At 33.9% G+C, this 19,416-nt stretch overlaps 1 protein-coding gene across 4 annotated transcripts in view; it reads left to right on the top strand.

The window, feature by feature from the left end:
• The window catches only part of USP25 (ubiquitin specific peptidase 25), a 127,865-nt gene that overhangs the window by 24,626 nt on the left and 83,823 nt on the right, over nt 1-19,416 (top strand). For all 4 annotated transcript variants that reach the window (XM_074361414.1, XM_045520796.2, XM_010960219.3 and 1 more), the window contains one exon: nt 9,981-10,104. In XM_074361414.1, the coding sequence (XP_074217515.1) occupies nt 9,981-10,104 (124 nt within the window). The remainder of the gene's footprint in view (nt 1-9,980; nt 10,105-19,416) is intronic.

Here is a 19,416-nt window from a genome sequence, read left to right as displayed (position 1 = left end):
TATTGAGTTATTTTTGATAATATGTGTAAAAAAGCTTTTTCAAAACCAATAAAAAGTCTCAACAGGGTTGAGAAGCTTGTTACAAGAAGTTGGAAAAAAGAGTAGTGTATAATTCCTCCGTTGAGAATTGTAAAAGAAAAGTGTATAATGAAAGTGGTATAAATATAGAGGAGGAACTAGTGTGTGAGATAACATCTCAGATCTTTCAAGGTTCTGAGACATGGGAGGAAAATGAAGTTAGTTAGGTAGAAAAAGGAAAAAAAAAGAATGATTGTGACTGAAGACAGCTGGTTAACGTGAAAGAAACAGGAAATTAACTAAACATGGTTCCATGTTCTAGTTGAAAGGATAGAAAGATTTTAGAATGCTAGCTGTGAACTCTTAATATAGATAGTAGACTTGTGACACGAGATAACGTGTATAGATTTGCAGGGAGAATAAGGATTATCAGACCGTCATAAATGAAGGAAGGTATTTTATTCCTTGTGTGAAAATTAGAAAATTGTTTAAGCCACATGTTAACACCTATTCAAGACTTTTGACAAGGAATAGTGAAAACGTTATGGACAAAAAAAGAGGCTCTAATAGGTGATCTTAGGGAGAAAGCAACCTGGTTTCTGAAGGCATGTTCTTGTTTATCTGTTGATAATTAAAAAAAAAAGTTGTGTGTGTATATGTGTATTTCTTGCAAAATATCCACTGAGTACTTTTATATTGCACTTGAAAGAAATGGTAGAGAAATGGAGTTTCTGGTTTCGACTCATTTGATTGTCTTATAGAACAAATTGCTTGTTGTTGTGGTTTCTTTATTGATAAAATGGGCTATCCTTCTAACCAGGTTGCTAATACATATTTAAAACTGAATAGTTTGGTTAGTGTGTCTGTCCATAAAGTTGGCTTGAGATTATTGAGAGAAAAAATAAAACTGTTGCAGAAATTATAATGAGGTAATTGTATTATAATAGTATTAGTATCAAACTGGGGAAAAATAGCTAATGAGGTAACAATAGTTCTTTTCCATTTAACAAATTTGTACCATATTTTCTAAAGTTTTAAAAAGTACAACTGCCCTTAGGAAATAGTCTTGATTCAGCACTTAAATTTAGTAGCATCATAATTGTGTTACATGGCGTAAAACTGGGAAAGTAAGTAGATATCATGCATTCAGCAGATTCCTTAAAATACTATGCTATAATTGCTGGGGAGAAATGAAGTCTTTTGTGTAGTTTTAACTCTTGGAGCGACAAATTGTGGGAAGGATAGAAAATAATTGAAATGAATATATATTCAAATGCAGGCCTCTTGGAAAAAATGGTGTAAGTGCTGAAGGAGTGTAGAGTATTGGAGTGATCAGAATGTGAGGAAGTTTTCAAGGGATGGTTTCAGATATAAAACCCTTTTTGAGCATTTTCTCTATTTTGTGTGAAATGCATTTTTACTTGAAAGTTGACCATAGTTGAACTTAATTTTTTCATTATGGCAGGGTTTTTTATTTTTTCAATTTATTCTTTCTCTCTCTCTCTCTTTTTTTTTTTTTTTTTTTGAGTATGAAATCTGTTAGAACTAGGGCTAAAGCGTAAACAAAGCCTTGCTGACTTTTAAGTGTCATCTGTTGGCTGTAATGCTTACAAAACATCTGTATTTTGAAATAAAAATCTTTAATGCTAACTAAATACGATTCCTTGTTGTTATAAGCTGAAATTTAACTTATAACTAAAAGTCTTTTAGAAGTACTGAAATACATGTTTTTTAATGACTCGAAAAGTTTAACTTTCAAACTGATACCTCACAGAAGCCACACTTGGGTTTGTGGGGAAATTTTCATCTTTGCATACCTGAGTACATCAGAAGATACAGCAAATTATGTCACTTGATTTGGAGAACACATATTTGTGAACTTTAATGTGAAAGAAGTAATTACAGTTTTAATAGTTGATAGGATAATTATTGGCTTTAGTGTATTTTTTACCTTTCATGTTTTGAGAGAAAAAAAGGAAACATTTCAAGAAAAGCTTGTACTTTTTCATAGTAAGGAATTAGGAAGTATTGCTTTGGTAACATTCCCTAGTGTAATTTAATACTTTGTTAAATTCTGAGAAAAGGCTCAAATCACTTTGTAGTTCTATTAGCAAAAATTGAGGCAACTTTAAAAGTTACTTGGATCTCCCTTCTAGACAGGATATTGTGGATTCTCGGTTGAATGCCTCCCACCTCCAGCTTAAATGAAAAATAAAATTATTACGTTGGGAGTTTGTAGTTAAAAATGCAAAGGGGATTAGGAAGCAATGCAGGATATTGAGATATAGGAGGACTTTATCAGAAAAGAGATTGTGTGAAGTTTTTGTGTCATGGCAGACTGTTATAGACATGACCATACAAGACTTTTGTCCAATTTGAAATCAAATAGTACTATTCTTTTAGTCATGATCATTAAATTCTTTTAAACTTTATTAAAACAGGAAAAAAACAATATATGCCCACCAGAGCAAGATATGCTACAATTGAGCAATCAAAGTATGCATCAAAAGATAAGAGGGATTTGGGTAGGTAATTTTGACACAGAAAGTAATGCCACATATTGGCTTTAGTTTTAGAGAAATTGGTATAACACATTTGGAGTAAATGTTCAGTAGTTGACCCTTCACAAATTTAGAATAACTATTTTTTAATCCCCCTAAAAAACTTGAATTACTTGGTAAGGATTGCATAGAAAGTGAGCAAAATGTCCTAGAACTTTAAGTCTTTGTTACATTGCCTGGCTAGCTTAAAAGTGATTTAAGGTACAACTGATAAATAGATTCCGTTCTAGTGCTCTCATCCCTGCTGAGAGCAAATCACTTATGTTAAGCAGTTTGGGATTTTATTAATTGAACACTGATGTTTTTCCCATTCACCAAATTTGTTAAATAAGTAACTGCACATAGAAAAAATAATAATGAAATGGAAGTTAAATCTTTCTGTAGAGGTTTCTAATACATAAAACTATTTTAATGATGCACCAAAAGTCAGTGTTAAGCTTAGAAATGAGGTGCTGCAATGATATGAAAGTTACCTGTAACTGATTGGGTGCAATTAGATTTGCATTCTATATTAGACGTACACTGTAGAATTACTTGTATAACTGAATTCTCTTTAATTTTAGGGCAGAATGATAGCCATGGTACTTTTTTGTTGACAAACATAGGATGTTAACTTTATTTATTTATTTTTTTTCTCAATCCAAGTTGGAAAACACAGTAAAATAGATGACAGAACTCAGGAATGACTCCTTTACTAGCACTTTCCTTACTAGTGCTGCCATAATAAATTTAGCAGCTTTTATTAAAAACAGAGCAAGACCAACTCGAGCTGAGCTGTTCAGTACAGTTGCCAATATTTACATGTGGCAACTTAAATTTAAATATAAATTAAAATTAAATAATAATACTGAAACTCAATTTTCCTCTTGCTGTAGATACATTTTAAGTGCTCGATATTAGTCACATGTGACTAGTGGCCACTGTATTGGACAGTGCGGGTAATAGATTTCCATCATCACAGGAAGTTCTGTTGGATGTCACTGTTTTAGAGAATCTGAGTTCAGCAGTGAGAAGATTGGGAAAGTAGGAAGATCTTGAATGAGCTGACTGAGGCTGGGGAGAATGGGAGAATGGGGTGGGCAACACAATTTACATTGCTTATGTCTTTTTACTTTTAAGTATTCTTTTAACATGATACCTTATGCTATTTGTCCTTTTACCAGATAAAAAATTAGATGGATAAAGTATATATTCTCAAGTATTCTGCTAGTGCCACTGTGGAGATGACTCATTCCTTTTTGTTTCTATTCCAGAGTCTAGATATTAACCTATATTTGCTTAACAAATATTGATTGATTGCCTGATATGTATCAGGTACTCTTCTAGGCCATTTAAAAAAAGCAAAACATGTTTCAGTTGACTTGGGAGTGGGGAGACAGTAAACAATAAATAAATAATGTCGGGTGAGTTCATGAAGAACAATAGAGCAGGGCAGAGGGACAGGGGGTGACAGGGATGCAACTGCGGTATCTTAGATGGAGGTTTGGTCGGGGAATGTCTCATTATACAGACACCCAAGTGAAGTGAGGGGGGAGCTCGAGGTGTCTGAGGGAGGTGTATCCTAGGCTGGGCCTTGAGGCAGGAGTATGTTTGGCTCAAGAGGTGAATGGTGAGGACACAACCATGGTTGAAGCAGAGTGAGGGTGAAAATAGTATTTTTCTCATCTTCAGTCTCCTGCAGAACATCCTTTTCTTCATGTTTGCCCTTTTCTCTTAAAGGCATCCCCATCTTTTTTGGAGACCCAGTGATTTTTTTTTTTCCTCCAGCGCTTCCTCATCTCCCAGAACAACCGTTTAGTTTGCAGTTTTACCAGTTTTTAAATGCATGCCTTTTCCTTCAGTTGCTTTTGCCCTGGTATATACTCTTATTACAACTCTTCTCAATCTCTTGTTCAACACTTTAACTCCTAACTCCCCAGAACAAAATTCTTTCTACTCATATCACTCCCTGCCTGTAAATCTTTGCTGGTGGTAAATATAAGGGTGGCTTATTAAAAGTAAAAAAGTGTTTCCCCTAAGTTTAGCCTTAAGTAGGTGAGGAAAATAGTGAAATAAGTTTTTTTTTCCTTCTAAAATCAGAATCTTTACGTACATTGTAGTTCAGTTAGATGATGGGCTGAGTTGGCTACTGTGAACTAGCTTGGAAGCCTCATGTCATTCAGTTTATCATTTTGATGAAGAAATGAATTTTGAGTGATAAACAATGAATGTTTGAAGTCTCATTTATTGTTAAGTTGATGACTTCCTCTATTTTGGATTTAGCAGAGAAATGTTTGGTAGTTTGTAAGTTTTTAGAAAGTGACAGATTTATTAGGGTGAATGTTACATTTTTGTATAGATATTTCTGACTTTACAGAAAAAAAGGTTTTAATTTAGTCAGTATTGAGTGTTAGAGGTTACTGTTTATAGGTTTTTGTAACATGTAATTTTCTGCAGTGTTACTCGGCTGACACTAACACACACGCTTGTGCCCTTGAGTTCTGTTCACACAAATACTAATACTGGAAGGAGAGTTGGTTAAAACAAAGTTTGGTGTTTTACCGAGGTCCTCTTTTGCCACAGATAGAAAAATATTCATAGTACTTTGGTATTTGGATGGAATTTTCACAAAAGCTGAATTTTTATAATTTTTTCAATTAGAAATTTACTGCTAAGCTTATTCTCTGTTACTCTTTTTTTTTTTTAAATCTTTTTTTAATGGAGGTACTGGGGATTGAACTCAGGACCACATACATGCTAAGCACGTGCTCTACCACTGAGCTGTTACCCTCCCTCCTGTTCCTTTTTGAATAAGCATATAAGAAAATGGTAGAGGACTAGTTTTCATTGTGAAATTGATAGCTCATTACACGTTTTACAGAAATTATTCCACTAAACTCCAGAAAAAGAAAAAATTCAGGGTTAAACATTCTATTAAAATAACATTTTACTTTCTTAATATTTGGTCTTAAAATTATATGTATTTGGTGTAAGAGTAGGTTGTGATAGCCTTCTTTCAAGATGCTGTTTTATTCTGAAATATCCTGTGGAAAGAAGAAGCTTTATAAAGAAATGGAAGCATTATGGAGAAAATTATTGTAATTGTAGTGAAACTATAAATAATAAATATACCTGCTCCATTACTTAAAGGAAAAAGTCCCAGCTATTCAGTTAAGGATTGATAGTGTGGGTCAGCTAACTTTTCTAGCATTTAAGACTGTTATTGCTTGTTTCTTCCTCCACTCACACGCGTAGTACTTCTGATACCAGATATGTGGAGTTTTTTCCTCACACTGGACTTATTCTCTGCCACTAGCTGGGTATCCAATTCAGTTCAGTTTTGACACCATCTACCTGGAGTTAGCATCAGACCCCACAGGTTAATTCTCAGTCCCACAAGATTGCCCCCACCTTAGATGCCAGTCATAAGTAATGGGTCCCCAGTTACCCACATTCTGTCTGACTTGGCTTACAAATCAGAGGTTTCCATGACTCCCTCCTCAAGTTTAGTAATTTGCTTTAATGGCTCACAGAACTCAGAGAAACAAATACTGGTTTCTTCCATAACAAAGGCTGTGATAAAGGATACAGATGAAGAGGTATAAGAGCAAGCTCTGGAAGGATCCCAAGCACAGAAGTTTCTGTCCTGTAGAGTTGGGACGCACCACCCTCCCGGCATGTGCGTATGTTCGCTAACCTGGATACCGCCAAACCTCATCCTATAGGGATTTTTATGGAGGTTTCATCAGGTAGGCCTGATCCATAATTAACTTAATCTCCAGTCTCATATCTCTCTGTAGGATGGGAGGTGGAGCTCAGAGTTCCAGTCTTATCATCATGATTTAGTCTTTCTGTTGATCAGTGTCTACCCTGAAGCTATACAGAAACCCCCCCAGAGTCACCTTCTTAGGACGAAAGATGCTTCTGTCATATAGGAAATGCCAAGTGATAATGGGCACTCTGTGTCAGGAATTGGGTCAGAGACCAATATTAGAACAAAAGATGCTCCTAGCATCTTTATTGGCCTACCTTGCTCTTTGAATGGATTGTTTGCCCATGTGTGATTTAATAACACCATGCTTTGGTAATTTGGAAAAGGTTTCCCTTCAAATGTTGGAAGAATGTCGACATTATAAAACAGATTGAAATTGTTGTTGTCACTTTATTTCACCAGAAAAGCCTTTAGTATTGGGAAGATATCAAACTCAGCGGTGGCAACAAGTTTTCCAAAGTTCTGATTTTTGCTTGAAAATTCCATACTAATCATTGGCAACAGATATGCTCATTTGTCTTTCAAATGATAGGCTCACTTTATTTTTGAGACGATGTCTACCACATACTGAAGTCTAAATAACCATAGTTCGTAGTTTGTCAGTTGTCCTTTCAAGTAAAAATAGTGCTCCATGAGAAGTCATCCAGTTCAGCTTGCGGCTCAAATACGGTACTGGTGTTTTTCCTTTAACAACTGTGTGCTTTGGCTGCATAGCAGAATACTTCCTGTTTTGTACATAGAATTAAAAGAACATGTAAAACCATGTTTGAGATTTAATAAAATTAACTTCTTTTTATCAAGGATTTAGGAGAGACTAGCTTTTTGTTGTTTGAATTTAGGTGTGCACAGTTGTGAGTAATATAATGAGTTGCTCACGTAACTTAGTGCTACTGACTTGATTTGTGCTAAGGTGCAGTGGTTTTTATACATTGTTGTTTTCCATCATCACTGCAAAGCTGACCACAGTAGGAAAGGCAAATAACATCTTGTATTATTATGAGGATATTTTTTACTTAAGGAACCTCTTTCCTCATAGGATCATTGGGGACCCCCAGAGATCCATGAACTACACTTGGAGAACTGCTAATGTGGAAGAGAGACCACTGGGTTTAATAATTAGAAGACTTAAATTTGAAGCCTGTTCACCATTTTTTATTCTTATGATATTCAACTTCATTTCTCACAGTTTCAGTTATTTTGCCTTGTGTTTTGCTTTTGTGTTGCTTGAGTTACAATTGCTAAATTATGAAAAGCTCTAAGTATAACTTGATGCTATTTCTAAATGAGTATCTGTTCTAGCCGGTTTGGTTTACTTGTCAGTCATGAAAACAGTAAACACTCTAGTTTCAAAGAAGAAATTTAATACAGGGGAATAGGTTCTTAAAAAAAAAAAAAAAAAGACCCACTGGAAGCACTGGAGGAGGGATCTCTAGCTCAGCCTTCTAAAATGACTTCCATATTCTTGCATGACAGGCCAGCCAGGGAAACTACTCCCTCTGCCAGTCAGGAAGCTAGGGAATTAGGAGGCTGCCTGTTGGACTGTAGAGCACAAGCACATGGCTCTGTAGCTGCAGCCCGGGGAACACGCTGCCAGGATTAGGTAACTGCCGCTAAGCCACGCCTGGACACTGGAATGCAGAGTCTAGTTACCACTTCTAGTCTATCTCGTGATGTCCCTGAAGCTGGGAATTGGATATTGGATTGATGCTGTGGAACAGCCTGCATCTGTTTTATCATGCTGGAAAAAACAGCCAAAAACAGCAGGATAGTGGCTCCCACTAATTTGTGCCTTCCAAATCTCATACTAGTGCATCCGATTGGTGGAACCTAAATTTTATCTAGAACCATAACTGTAAGTGAATCAGGAAAATAGGTTTGTTGTTTGTTTTAATCTTTCCAGCTTCTGTATTTGAAGAAAGCACACTCAGCATTTGAGAGAATGGAATCTGAGGGCTAATTGATATTGTCCCTAAAACCTGTTTTTCTGCTTCTTTGTGATTTTTAAGTTATTTTCTTTAATTCCATTATTGTCTCTTTACTCACCAAAGTTCTAGTCATTATTTAATGACCAAAATAGTTCTCATTTTTATGAAGCCATTTCAGGCCTCTGTAGTCCTAGCTTCTTTACCATTATTTCAGCTGGAATGGATGACTACACCCATGTGAGACCCATCTACAGCTGTGATCTAGGTGGACTTGGATCTTGTAAACCAGACTTAGGAAACCATTGGCCTGCTGATACATGTCGGCATGCTCCATCATTTCAATTGCTGTATACCTCTGTTCTGCATTTTACTTGATTGAATTTTTGGACTCTGCTTATTACATTTTTATGAGATTTTACTATGCTCTCTGAGAGCATTAAAAAAAAATCTTCCATGGCCAACTGTTATTTTTAATGTTTTATATATTCTTAGAAGCTACTTTATTGGAGGAAAAAAGTGTAAATAACAATAGAAGTAGACTTTTGAAACTATAAATATACATTATATCTTACTAAGTATGAAATACTTTTTTCAAGTAGTTATATATAACCCTGTAGCCAGATGGTAAAATGCAGGCACCTTATCTCCCGTCCCCTACCCCTTTTTATTTATTTCCCTCTTGGAAAATTCTAAGATTACAAAGAACAAAATAATTTTCACATGTCTCAATATAAATAAACAAAATATATATAAAACTTGGCTAAAATACCAACAAGTGTAATCCTAACTATGCAAAGATAGGGTAGTGACAGCTATCCTGTCTCTTTCTTATCCTGTTATTTTATAATCTTCTTACCAATGTGTTATGATCCGTCCTTGTTTAAATGATAATAGGGCTATTATTGACATCTTTTGGGTTAAAGAAATTGATGTATAATGGGGAACTGGAATAAAAAAGAATTTTTCTAAAGGTGATAGTTGTAGCCTTTAATGTTTGGAAAAAGAATATTTGAAGCATCAAGACTTTAATTTTATTTTAACAAAAGGAACTAGTGTTATTTATTTGTATTTTTTTGTGTGTGAAAAGAAAACTTTTTTAAGTTAAAAGGTCTGCATGGTAGAAAATAGAAAGCGAAAGATCCTTATACTTCTTTCTCCCATAACCCTCCTCATCAAAATTAACCACTGTTAACAGTTTTATACATTCTTCTAGACTTAAAAAAAAAAAGTGTATATAAATAAAAATAAATAAATAAATAGAAATAAACCATTTTTGAGCGCTCAGTTAACTATTACACTTTGATAGGTAATATCTACCATTGTATGGATGAAATGTAATGTGTATGTATTTGGGTTAAGTTCAGAGAGCATAAATGTAAGTGTTTAATTATGTTGATTTAAATTTTTGTTGATAAAGAACCTGTTTTTAGCAGTCTTTCTGCTTACTAGTTTTAATCAGAGACTTAGTAAATATTGAGATTCCTCTTTAATGAAAAATGCTTATCCTCTTATTACTTTAGGTGTGCTTTATAGAGAAGAACATTGTTTCAAAGTATAACTGATTTAAAATGTGTCTGCATTCTCTTCAGAGAGGCTCTTATACAGAAATAAGTTAATGCTGACTTTGATTTGAAAAGGTATATCGGGTATCAAATCTCCATGATTAGAATTACCTTTCATCTTGTTTAACTTTTGATTTTGAGAAAAATAGTTTTTGCTTTTCAGATGTGATTGATCTCACTGGAGATGATAAAGATGATCTTCAGAGAGCAATTGCCTTGAGTTTGGCGGAATCAAACAGGGCATTCAGGGAGACTGGAATAACTGATGAGGAGCAAGCCATTAGCAGGTAAAAACGTAATTTGTATAAAGTAGATGTAAGTACTATTTACAGTAGCAATAATAATTGGGTTTAATTAATTTTAAGAGGCACAAAGATACACTTTGCTATTCTAAATAAACTATTAATAAACTTCAGTATTGTTTTTATGTTTTATTTAACCAAAATTTTTATATTCTAGACCCCATTGCGTTTGAACCTTAGATTTTTAGGACTTTGGAGTGGCATCTTGGGGCATTGAATTTAGGTGTATATTTTAATTTTTTTTAATTTTCTTTTGTCACCCTAATCCCTTTTGGATGCATTGTCCGATTCAATTTATAGTTACTTATAGCAGGGGTCAGCAGACTTTTTCTGTAAGGGGCCAGTAGTAAATACTTTAGGCTTTGTTGGCCATATGATTTCTGTTGTAGTCACTTAACTCTGGTGTTGCAGTGTGAAAGCAGCCATAGATAATACATAATTTAATGAGTTTGGCTGTGTTCCAATAAATCTTGATTTACAAAAACAGGCTGCCATCTGGATTTGGCCCATGGGCCATCTTTTGCTAACCTCTGATCTATAATATGATAGCATATTTATAGTTGTTTTTTTTTTTAAGAAATAGGCAAGATTCCAAGATGTGTGATAAAATGCATATTTTGATTTATTAACCAAAACTTTTTAGTTTGAAACAATTTGATCCACCAAAGGATCAAATAAATTTGATTTAAAAAAACCTTTAAACTATAACTATAATCTTCTGAACAACCCTTTGGAGGCAGTGGTAGCTTTATCTTACTGAATAAGAAATTTATCTTGTAAGAGGTTAAATGATTTTTCAGAGATACACAGTGAAGATGAGTCTTATGACTCCAGGGTTCTTTTTCCTTTAACGGAGTTGTTTGGTAACAGAATGTACCAGCTTTCTCAGATAATTTCCCTTGGTGCAGTATCGGTAGTATATTTCTTTCTAAGTAATCTGAGGTTACCGTATATTAGGAGATGTCTCAAAATGCTCTGTTTAGCAAAGGCACATGATTTTTCATAGCAATATTTTTTAATGTCTTTAAATATTACTTTGGAAACTGCTTTGTAAGATATTAAGGTATCTTAATTAAAATCCATTGTTCTCTTTATTTGTGGCTAGTATTATCTAATGCCAGTAATTTTAAATGAAAACCAAAAGTGCATACACTCTTTTTAGACATTTTAGTTAGGTTTATTTTGTGAAGGATTTGGAGAAATTATAAAGTTAGCTTTTGTCTTATAAAAATGGATTGGAATGAAATAATTGTCTTGAATAATTATAAAATTTGATAATACTTAAGCTTCGATGAGAAATATTTTAAACATGAAATACATTAGTTGAATTTGTATTTAAGGAGAAAGATGATCTATTATATGAGAAAGAAGTTATAAAATAGAGTATATACTATGATACAAATATTTTTGAAAGTGTATGTATGTTCTTGTGTATATGAATTTGTATTAGTATACAAATAGAAAAAAGTCTGGAGGCTTACGTACCAAATAATATTAGTAGTTCTACATCATGTGTTTTCTAATTAAAACAACATGTACTAATTAGAGAATAAGTAAAAAAAGAACTTTAAAGTCGAGGAATTAAGACTATTCCTAATCTTGATTACGTTCAGTATATGTTGCATATTTTTTAAGATAGTAATTTTTGTCCAAAATGGAAAAAAATTTCTTTAAGATAATGCACTTTTTTAGTTTTGATCTTTTAATTTTAATGTAATCTTAAAATAGTAAATTTGTTATAGATGATTTTATTATAGATAACATTATGGAGATTGACATATTGAAATATGATTTAAGATTTTACATAAAATTATACATTGTACAAGTAAAAAGTCATATTAATTTACTGTTGAAAATGTAATTTTTTTATTGGTATGTGTAGATTTTATAATAAACAGTTAACAAAAATGTTAAATGCAAAATGTGCAGTAAATAAACACATTAGAAATAAGAGAATATAAGAATTCTCATTAAACATTAGACAAATAAAAAATTCCAGTGGGTTTTATTAAGGGTTTGGAGTCTAAATTCGGTTTTATTAAGGGTTTGGAGTCTAAATTCAAAAGGGAAATGATGAATTTTTTAAGAAAAACATTTTTATTTTATGCTTAAAGTAAATTTAACAATTTACTCATTACCTAAGTTCAGATGACAAAGTCTTGCCAAGTAAAATCCTAGAATCACTTGACTGTGGTTATATTTCAGTAGACATACTTTTAACTTGAATTTATACATTTGGAATACTATGTTAATTGTGTATAATTGGAAGAGATAAAACCTATCTTTTCATGTCTTACAATCCTGTATTTAGACATCTGTAAATTTCATGGTAAAATTTTTTAAGTTGAACATATTTAAAGTATACGTCTTAATATTAATTACTCCTTAATGTCAGGATTGGATGTACTTTTTTATCATTATCTCTTACGTATCACTGCTCAAACAGGGAACAGGTAGAGTGTGGATACTTGAAATTTGTTAATAAACTGCCTGTGGTTGGTCAGTTTATGTCTGGCATATTGTGAAAATCACTTGCCTCATGAAATAGCTTTGAATTATTTGGGTAGAGCTAGGGCTAGGTTCTAGATAAAATTGTTAGAAGGAGCACACCTCCAACTATTTCAAGAAATATAGTAGATGAAAACACATTTTGTAGTGGGAACAACCAGAATGTATTGTTTCTGTTGGGTATAAAATTTTTGTAAGATCTCTTGAAAGTATTACAGAACTGTTAAGATAATAGGGACTATAATCAGAATAAACCAAAGTGAAAGCAGGAACCCAAAGAAGTAAGCTTGGAACACTGAAATTCACTTTTTGACATGATGAAATATCCTTTGTGTATAAACTTGAACTTTGATTTTGATGTCCTTGTTGAATGTGGGATGTGGGGAAAAGGCAAATGTCATTGTCTATGTTAGATGGGGAGCTTTAATAGGAAATCATTTCCCTCATAAAGTGATTATGTCAGTGGATGACATTCACAATAAGGGTAAATCAGAAGTCTCCCCTCGCCAACCTCTAGAACACTGCAGAGATAGTTGCCTTGGCTCTGAGGAGTGCTGTTGGAGGTGATGAGATCTGTCCCTGAGAAGTGATACCATGATTGTGCAGCTGCAATTTGTATCACTTTCAAATAAAGTGGTTCAGTGAATCTCAACTTGCAAAAGAACTGAAAATATCTTCTGGAAATGAACATAGGAATTACTAAAGTGGAAAAGAAAGGAAAACAAAACACAGGTTTAATAGATTAGAAGCAGCTAAAGAACATATTAGTAGAATGTAAGATATATGAGAAGAAATTATCCAACCTGTAACAAATAAGATAAATACAGAGAAAGGTTGAACAACATGGAGAATAAAATGAGTACGTCTAACATTCATTAATTGGTGTTACAGTAGAGGAAGAAGTGGATCAGAGGCAAAATTTAAAGAGAGAATCACAGAATTTTTAGAAGTGAAAAGAAAACTTATTTCGCAAAGTCTGACAAATTTCAGAAAAATTAAGTAACCCACACTGTAATTCATTATAGTGATACTCCAGAACACTTAGGACTGAAACAGTCTTAAAAGTACTCCAAGAAAAAAGGTAGAGTTATCCTAAAATTAGTGAAAGTGACAAATTGACACATCAGCATCAGTAAGGCATATGAAAATAATGATTTTCAACAAATGGAAGGACAGTAACTATCAGAATTCTATACTCAGTAAAAGTGTGTGGTTTAGTCTCACCAGGGCATTTTTCTCTGTCATTAAGGCTCCACGATCAGTTCCGAAAGACGAAGATTATTAGTGTTCCTCATGTTTCCGTATCTAACGTCCCCTATACACACAGATATGCCGGGGTTGTACTGCCTCCACTGCTGCAAAATCCATGTGTCCCATTCTACTAGTTGTCACTTTACTTTTTTCCCAGTTATTTCCTTCTTGCACGTGACCTTTCATTCCGAAGGGCAGGTACGAGGGAAACAATAGCATTTTTATAAAATTTACCTCGACTCATTGTGCCTCCCACTTTGGCCTACATGGGCCACCGTAGAGGAACTGCGTGAGCAGTGTACTCAACCAAGTAATCATTATTTTTACACTCTAAGGCCATTCAGTCTTACAAGGAAATCTAGGTGTCTGAATTGGAATTAAGTTTGGGAGCCATCTGGGGGATTTACTAACCAAGACAATCTAGAGTGGCCATTAGGGAAACAAAAAAGCAACATGTCCAGCAATGGTTGGGGCAGAATTCTGAAGTTTTAAAATAGGTCTCTGTAGCTCTCACTCTTTTTATCCTGATTGTTAATCTTGGAAGCAGCCATGAGGGGAAACTGCCTTAAGATGTGTGGAACCAGAATAAGTGAGGGAGTCAATTACAAATCTTTTTAAGTTGATTTGTAAGGATAATTTTAAGGCTCAGTAATATCAGATGCCCATGGATGGTAGGGAGCATAGAGGTCCATGCAGTGCTTTGACTATCATTCCATTTTTGAGTGGCTTTTATGATAAAAGGTACATCATTGTCAGATCACAAGTTGTCTGGAAAAATTGAAAATAATGGAACATTAGTTTCAAGGGCCACAGAAGTGTGGCCAGAATTGGCTGATCAGAGTACAACAGCAACACTGTAACTGGAAAAAGTGATAATGATGAGAAACCACTGATAGTCCTAAGAAGGGACAATCCTAGAGTGAGGATTGGGAAGTGGTTAAACGTCCAGTGTAGTCAGTCTACTAGGAGTGGGCAAGAGCCACATCCAATACAATGCGGCCTTCCTCACCACAAGAAAAAGGTCAGCTTTTGGCAGGTGTTACATGTCTAGCATGCACTGGTAGCCTCTGTGTCAGAAACACAGAGTTCCTTCATTTGTAGTCAGTATACAATTGTGGGCAAGTTGCCTTATTGGATATGATAGATTGCAGCACTAGTGATAATCTGTGTGGTACAAGTTTGACGAGTCACCTAATTAGAGAAGAGCCACCACTATCCAACACTAAAATGAAAAAGACTGACAGTACCAAGTATTGGCAAGCATGCAGAGCAACTGGAAGTGTCATATAATGTTGGTTAGAGTGTATACTGGTATAGCCATTTTGGAAAACTGGGAATTTCTAATAATACTATTCTATGACTTAGCATTTCCACTCCTGGACATAGACCTTCGAGAAAGGAGTGCATAGTGCCTTTATTAATAATAACTAAAACCTGTAAGCAACCAAATATGTATAAGAGCAGGTTGGTAAACAATAGTATATTCACATGGTGGAATACTAAGCAATGTAATAGAAACCATTTTCTAAAAACATTAAACATTTTTTAAAAAATGTGAAGGGATCCGCAGAATAACACGTTGAGTGAAAAATATTTGACACAAAAGAGTAACTGCTGTGTGATTCCATTTATGTGATATTTAAGGACAGGCAGAAGTAATTTATGGTATCAGAATGTTGATTATCTGAGGACTGGACAGGACACTGTTGAAAAAGGATATAAGAAAATTTTCTGGAATAATAGTAATTTTCTGTATCTTGATTTGCATGGTGGTTACATGGTAAAAATTTCACTGAACTATACATTTAAGATTTGTATATTATATCTCAATAAAATACTCTTATCAGGAAAAATGTATCTAGCTATGTTAATTGATAATCAACATACAAAAATTATATTTTTTTATGTATAAGAAAGAATGATAAGGAGAAAATTTTAAAAAACTACCATTTATAACTCTAAACTATAAAGACCAGGAATAAATCTAATAAGAAATGTGCAAAAACTTCCAAGAAGAAAATTAGTAAGCATCATTGAGACACATTAATGAATATGGAAATAATTGGTAATATATTGTATTTCACAAATTGGAGGACTGAACCTTATAAAACTGGTCAGATCTCCTTATATTGACTTAGGAGTTTAGTGTGATCCCAGTCATAATACCAGTAGATTTTTGTTTTTTTAAGGAAATCCTCCCTTTCTTCCATCCATCCACCCTCCCTCCCTGCTATAATGCAATTTAAATAACAAAATAAAATAAGCAAAAAAAAAATCCTCTAAATCAGTACAATAACATTTTACTGGGAACGTGAACATATACCGTAAGTGCTTTAAAGATTCAGTATAGTGTGTGGAAGGAAGAGAGACAGCAAAACATTTTGTCATCTTTCTTTATTGTTGAATGCCATGGTTATGACTAGTGTTGGGAAGATAAGGTGATTGTGGTTGGGGTTGGTTTTTGATTTGTGACGGTTGGGGTTGCCTTTCTTGGTGTGCTGCATTTTGTTAAAAGCTATTTCTGAGCTCTGAGATTTGCAGTATGAACTCTCTCTCTCTCTACTGGCATGCCTTAATATCTGGAATGTAGCTATTGCATACTTTACACTGTAAAGTCTGGGTAGAATCATTGGCTTTACTTTAGTGAGGCCAGGGAAGGAACCCTTATGAGGATGTGGCTTTATAGAAAGTTTATATTTATTATGCTAGTACTGGAATATAGAAAGGGTCAAGGGCTTTGAAATGGAGGGCTCCTATTTGGGCTAGAGGTTGGACTTTTGCCCCAAAACCCCCCCCCCAAAACAAAAAACCCCAAAGCGGTAGTAACATCTAATATTTTAATCACCCATTTGTTTCAAACACTTGTTTAGTCCTTAGTAGTTATGGTGCATGCTCTAGGGATGAAATAAGTCCATGTTCCTACCCTCCAGATGCTGGTGGGAGAGACTGATTAATAATTTTGTGCCATGTAATAAAGGAGTTTATAAAGTCCTTTAATTGAAAGAAGGAGATGATAAAAGGAAACCTACTGAAGCATGCTGTACGTCCCTGGTAATAATAATAAAAAAAAAAAATCTCAGTATATTATAAGCTCTAAATCAAGGAGCTCACAAAATCACGGCATTCTTTCATCCACCATTTTTTAGTACCATAGTTCTACCATACTATATTATGGTTAAAGAATATTATAATAAATCTACTTCTTTAAAATCCATACTTTTATTATAATACATCTACCATATGACTGAATTGTTATGTGCATATTTAATTTTATACATTTAATTACGTATATACACATGCCAAGAATAAATAGGATTTAGGAAGTGGCTACTTTTCAAAAATTTTCTATCTTAGGTCACTTTGAGGAGCATTGAGCATGTATGTATGTCTTGAGCCCTACTCAGTTATTAACAATTTGTACCTAATCTTACCTCTATAAGGAAAGGTGTATAGGAGTATTGGGGAGATGGTGTCTTCAGTTTATATCCTTGACTTTCTTTACCTCCCAGTTTCCTTTGTGGAATAGTATAACAAACTGCAGGGAAGCTGCTTGGTCCTAGAGGTACATTTGAGGCCATCCGTTCTCCCAAGAGTAGAGAAGGGAACTAAAACGCTTATGTTATCTCAGCACATTTAATGTAATGTTTCCATACAACATAAAAATCAAGAGGTATGCTTTCTTGGTGGGAGGGATCTGAAGAGAAGGATGTTAGAATTTCCTATATTGAAACATTAGAAAAATACTTCTGGTTTTTATAATCTTAACTAGATCTAGGATAAGAAGAATATATATCATTTCAGGGCTGTCTATATCATAGATTTGGGGTAGGTTGTTAACACTTTTGGGGAACATGAGACCTAGTTTTACTCAATGTGGTCTTGAGGCTGAGTCTCATTTTGTTATTAACTTTATGTGACATAAACAGATTTTAAATTTTGCAGACTGGGTGTATTTTGTAGAAATCAGGTATTCCTAAGTTTTCCATAACTAATGTCTGTGTGCCCCACTGCCTGGTCATGATATATGTGATCTGATGTGTTAACATTAAGAAGGGTTCATTTCTTATTAGTATTTTATTATGATTAGCTTAAAAATACATAATACTAGAGGATCATCCACCTAGGAGATTTAGGATTGAGTGTAGTTCTCCTTGACTTTTGACCAGTTTATACTTTTGGAATATACTGTAGAATCCTCTTTTTCAATGGTTATTGTACATGCCCAACAATGCTAGTCAATTGCTGGGTGCCTCTTCTGTCTCTTACACATGACCACTGATGCTAGTTCTTCTTTCTTGTTAAGGGTATTGTTGCTGCTTTTCCCAGAACTCATTGCTTGTTTTAGTTCATTCACTTCTGATTACCAATGTAGAAATAAGGTTCCTTTATTTATACCCCTTAATACACATATGTTACAAAAGGAACAAACTTTTCAAATGAAAACACTCCCATTTATAAAGTCAATAAATAGATACCTTTTTATAGAAAACAGATTTTGGTGTTATATTTACCTTTTGTTATAGTTACCTTTTGTATACTATGTGTTAACTTTTCTCTTTTGAAGTATCACCTTGTACAAATTTAATTTCTCCCAGTTTATTGTTGTTGTTGTTGTTGTTATTGTTATTATATTATTGCTGAACTCTGTACAACTTGAACAGTAGGAAGTCTCTCAAGTTGCCTTATCTCCCTTTTATGTTCTTAAAAATTTGTTTCTGGTAACAGTGGGATGTTCTAGGTGAATGCTGATTTTTTTATGCCCCAACTCATCTAGATACCTTCCAAGGAGTTCTGGTATCTTTTGTGGTAAGTGATGTAAGAGAAAAAGCCGCCAGAGGTTCAGGTTGCATGTGTGAAATTGGTATTTGGGCAAAGAGTGCTGCTGCTGATGTTGGATTACTCCTTAAAATGACAGAGGTGTAAACTGTTTATTTTTACATGTGAGTTTACTTTGATATTTACATTTTAATGTATCACGTTTCCTGTTTTCTTTTTCAGCATGTGGTTTTACTGATTCCCAAAGAAAGACTTTATCTTATATTCACATAAGTTATTTTAAGTAATAGTTTGGAATCTAATGCATTGAATCTAATCTCATGTTATAAAGTTAGGGATGAAAGAATAATTTACTTTTCCCTCATGATTAAGGAAGATAGCTATGTTATTTTCATATTAATGTGATAGAGCAAAATCTTTAGCATAAAGATGGTGTAGCACAAATGCAGTTTTCTCAAAAAGCCAAGAAGTTAAAAGACTCACTTTTGCTCAGGTTTTTATAATGAACACAAAACGGAGTGAGATAACCTGGCTATTATTTATGCTTATTTAGAATAGTAAGTAACACATATCTTGAGCAGGCAAAATGCATGGTTAGTCTATCTGTGGGAATCAGGCTTTTCCAGCATGTTGTTACATGCTTAAAATTAAGAAAAATACCACTAAGCAAAGTAGCACACTCTTGCCGTGTTAGTTGATGTATTTTCAGATATTCTGTAGGTGAGTTGATTTTTAAGAGGTTAATCTTTTATTATTCTTATA

The sequence above is a fragment of the Camelus bactrianus genome, chromosome 1 (assembly GCF_048773025.1).
Source record: "Camelus bactrianus isolate YW-2024 breed Bactrian camel chromosome 1, ASM4877302v1, whole genome shotgun sequence".
NCBI classification, from domain to species: domain Eukaryota; kingdom Metazoa; phylum Chordata; class Mammalia; order Artiodactyla; family Camelidae; genus Camelus; species Camelus bactrianus.
This window is presented reverse-complemented; position numbering and strand designations above follow the sequence as displayed.